Genomic DNA, 4625 nt, shown 5'->3' with positions numbered 1-4625 from the left:
AAAACACACATTTAAATAAGACTTTGAATAGAGTAGTAATGGGAACCAAAGCAGAGTCTGAAGAAACTTCATCTTGAAGAAAACTAAATAGACTACAAAGAAACACTGGAAGCAAGCGGGTAAGATGGGAGGTTGTTCTGGTTACCTAATGCCACTTTGACGAGAAATATACCGCAAATGGGATGGCCTTAAACAAAAAGGAGTTTATTCTTACAATTTGGAGGTTTTAAGTTCAAGTTCAGAGTGCCAGGCTCTAGGGGCTAGGTGAAAGCCCCTCAACTTTGGGGTCCAGCTCTGCCTCCTGCTCCCAGTCCACTGGAGCTAGAAGCATTTCTTCACTCAGACAGCTGCTGGCTGCTGAGGCTGAGAAGCCCCCAAGGTTGACAAGTCAAAAGGCACAGTCTAGATGTTACCAATCCACATGGCAGGCCATTAACTTAAGTCTATTATAAGTCCCAAGGTCAGCAGAGCATAGCAGGCTGCTGAGCAACGACACGGCCACATGCAGGGTCCAAGTGTGCCATAGGCTAGAGACCATTTCCAAAGGCTTCTCCTTATATACAGGGAGCAGACCACATACCCAAAGGCAGCTACTCAGCTGCTTGTGGTAGATCCCAGCGTGGAGTTGATTGCCAGTCTCCTCATGGGGATTAACTACCACCAGCTACCCAGCCACTCAGCCAGGCCCAGCCAAGTTGACACACAAACCAAACTACCACAGATATACTAGAACAATCTTGGAAAACCACAAGGTATTTTAAAATGTTGTCTGCTTTATCTGGGACATAAAAGCATAGTACTTAAGTTCATGGATTCTAAAGCCAAACTGCCTGGGTTCAGTTTCCAAGATCTACCACTTCCAACCTCTAAACCTTAAGTAGATCACTTTCTTTGTTATAAAATAGTAATAATAGCTATACTTAGCATGCAGCATTAAGGTAGAGATTAAATAAATTAATACAGAGACAGTAATTTAAAATAAGGCACATAACAATATAATAAGTGAATTATTAGCTTATTATTTATCACAATATTTATTATAATTAAGCAGCTCTTAAAATTCATATTATTTGTTGTCACAGTTTTATAAACTACATGGCTTATTCCCTATCTTTCTTGTTTTTCTAACAAATGGACATGATAGATAGGGGACTACAATAAGCAGAAAATGGAATCAAAACTAAAATTCTACCATAGATTTGGTAATATGAAGATGGCACAATTCTGCCACATATGAATTCCACCTGATTCCCAAAACATCTTATTTTTACTTCCCTTTGAAAATTTCTAGACTCTCTATAACATGACCAACAAGCTATCTTACCTCAAGAATTTGGCACATCTCAGATTAAGTTTTGATAACATTAGTTCCATTTATCAGATATCTTCTGCAGCCCATATTTTAACATTCTTTCTTATTTAATTCTTAAGGTGATTTTTCAATGATAATAACTTACCATTAAGACTTAACCCTTCAGCTGGCCTTCAAATACGTATGGGTATAGCTTAAAAAAACACCACCAAGTATCTTCCTTCTCTGTGCCAATTAATGACATGCTAAGGGGAAACTAATGTAGAGATCACCTATGTTTTTCCCTTTCATAAAATTAAAATCCTTTTCTTCCCAGAGATTCTTCTTCCCTCTTTAGTTTAATGAAGGTACTGTATTAGGCAAAAGGTTCTAAACCAAATATTTGCTTAATTTCAACTCAACCTAACATGAAAGGAAAATGGGTGGCATAAGAAAAAGAGGTCTTTAAAAACCATGTGTACTCTACCTATGCTATTAAATTTGTGGTAACTGGTGTAATACAGAATATAATTGAGCCAAATTACTGAATCTGGAATTTATAAATTGTGTATCAAAATAAGATGTTATATACACATATTTTATAGCGCTAATTATTTTTACTTTAAGTCCTTTAAATGTTCACAGTACACATATTTTCTGTTACAACTGGTACATAAACTGTTAAATCTGGATTATACAATAAATCCCTTTGGTGGGATATTTTGTTTTGTTATTCACGCATACATTTTAATTTTTATATACCTGACTGAATAATTGTGCATAATAAATAAAAACAAAAGCATACATTTCCTAAGTGCTTCCAGTTTCCCTCTTCCATTGCCAGTGCTATAATTGTAATGGTCAGATTTCTGCAAATCATCTAACAGTATCACACGCTTTATTTAAAAGAGTAGTTTAAAGGAGAAATACAATAAAAACTAAAAGCAAATTTTTGTTTTCTAAACTTTTTATTTACTGTTAATTACCAGCACTCCCAAAATCTAAACAATGTGCCCTATATACTTTCAAAGGACTAGAATGAAGCAATAGGCAATATTATTTATTTAAATGATAACTTGATATTTATTCTAAACAGTGAAAATATTGATGTAAGAAACCAAATACCTAGTTGTTGTTGTTGTTATGTGCCATTGAGTCGGACCCAACTCATAGCGACCCCACCTTCAGTTTCCAAGGTGATATCACTACAGAAGTAAATTGCCCAACCTTTCTTTCAAGGAGTGGCTGGTGGGTTTGAACCGCCAGCCTTCTGGTTAGCAGTCAAGTGCCTTAGGCACTATGCTGCCAGAGCTCAACTACCCCTAATAATTAGGCTGGGCAGTAAGGGAAGCATGCCAGTTTCTTTCAGAAGTACATTAAAATATTTTAGTATTCAGGTGCATTGGTTGCCTTTAAAAGCAACTTATATTATTATGATAAAGAGAAAAATTGCATTATTGGCAGGCAGTATTTCTAAACAAAAGCGAATTTCATAAGCATAATATAAAGGAGGGAACCTCAAAACATATCAAAGAAGAGCCTATTCAGAGTATAGGGAGGAACCTACCTCATGGACAAGAGCAAGGGAAGTCTGCTTGAAACTTCGCCCTCTGTTGGCCATCAATCGATTCAATGGTTTGCCATCTTTACTCTGATACATTGAAACGTCATAACAAAATAACATACCACCTTTTAAAAAAAGAAAGAAACTTATAAAAACATTTCTTACGGTAAAATTTATTAGTTAATTCTCAGGAATCCATACTTAATTAATATGGACAGGGAGATTTAGCAATGAAAAGAGAAAATGCTTAGCAAATTATAAGTTTTGACTATTGGTCCGCAAGAAAAGATGGAAGAAATTTTTTAAAAAATTGTATTTAAAATGTCTCTTAGTAGTTACTATTTTTAAAATGAATTTAAAGAGAAATGCTTATACATATTAAATCTTTGTGAATGCTGGATGACTTAGGTTCTTACCATTTTTATCCACAAGTGAACAAGATTTCCCTCATATTTGCACTCACATACATTCACTCTTCCTCTCTTTCTCCCTTCCTTCACCCTTTAACCTTTCTCCTTCTTGTCCTCATTCTGATCAATTAAGTTTTCAACTTAGCTCCCAGCTCTAGCCACTGGAAAGCAAAGGCAGGCAGTTGGTAGTCTTGGAAACTACCTGGGTAATTTTGAGCCAATGAGAGACACATTGAATGACCACTGTGATTGTGGATTTCTCCATTCCTTAAGTTCTGTTAATTTTTGGCTTATTATGGTGTAGTAAATTATATGGTGTTGCTTTTCTAGCCAGTCTTTATAAAGTCTATGGTGGAATTTGCCATGAGCAACTGAGTAGCTCCTGATTGTTAAAGTTATCCACCTGGGGTATTTCTGTTAGGAGCAGCACAAAGTAATTTTCTGGGAAGTTTGCCTTTCCTCAGGTGTGTAGAACTCTGATGTTAGGATTGGTTGGTTTTGGCCACTCTGCCAGGCTCAAAAGGAACCGTCCTAGAGACAGAGAAAGTCTCTGACTGCCAGCTGAGAAAGAAGTGCTGCTGAATGAGAAGCGCTGCTGAGAGCGAGACATGAGAGACACGCTGCTGAGAGAGATGTGCTACTGAGAGAGACTGAGAGAGATGGGTGGCTGCTGAGAAAGATGGCCAGCTGAGGGAGACTGAGCATGCTCCTGAATTTAAGTTGTAGCCTATTGTTTCTCTAATAAACACCATAATCTGTGAGTGGTGTCTGAGAGTTCTGCATGGCCACTGCAAGAAACTGTCAAGCCCAGCAGAGAGATAGTGATTACTGTGGGAGGGACGGTTGATACCAGGGTTGGTGAAAGGACTGCAGGGAGGTAGTATAGTATGTTTGGCCTCACAGGAATAGGCCTTGGGCTGCTTATAGTTATTCTGTCCTCCTCTGGGGACAGAGGCGGTCAGAAGATGTGGCTTCCTTGCCCCTTTTGCACTCATGTATTTTGAAGCTTTGTTAATCAGTGTATATCTACTGTTGTGGTGGTGGTTAGGTGCCATCAACACTATTCTGACTCATAAGGAGAGAACACTACCTGAACAACAGAATGAAACACTACCTAGTCCTGCACCATCCTCACAATCTTTGCTATACTTAAGCTCACTGCTGTAGCCACTGTGTCAATCCATCTCATTGAGGGTCTCCCCTTTTTCTCTGACCCTCCACTTTACATAGCATGATATCCTTCTCCAGGGATTGGTCCTTTTTTTTTTATTATTAGGATTTGGGTGAAGATTTACAGAGTAAATTCACTTTTCATACAGCAGTTCACATATACTTTGTCTCATGTCATTGACCAAAATTT

The 4625-nt window shown here is 37.7% G+C and overlaps 1 protein-coding gene across 1 annotated transcript in view; it reads right to left on the bottom strand.

Annotated features, from left to right (window-relative positions):
- Window positions 1–4625, bottom strand: part of FOCAD (focadhesin) — a 502178-nt gene that overhangs the window by 202581 nt on the left and 294972 nt on the right. The window contains exon 20 of the mRNA XM_007952545.2: window positions 2859–2980. Coding sequence (XP_007950736.1) covers window positions 2859–2980 — 122 coding nt within the window. The remainder of the gene's footprint in view (window positions 1–2858; window positions 2981–4625) is intronic.

The sequence above is a fragment of the Orycteropus afer genome, unplaced genomic scaffold, assembly GCF_000298275.1.
Source record: "Orycteropus afer afer isolate SDZICR_OR568_19922 unplaced genomic scaffold, OryAfe1.0 scaffold00345, whole genome shotgun sequence".
In the NCBI taxonomy this organism is placed as follows: Eukaryota; Metazoa; Chordata; class Mammalia; order Tubulidentata; family Orycteropodidae; genus Orycteropus; species Orycteropus afer.
This window is presented reverse-complemented; position numbering and strand designations above follow the sequence as displayed.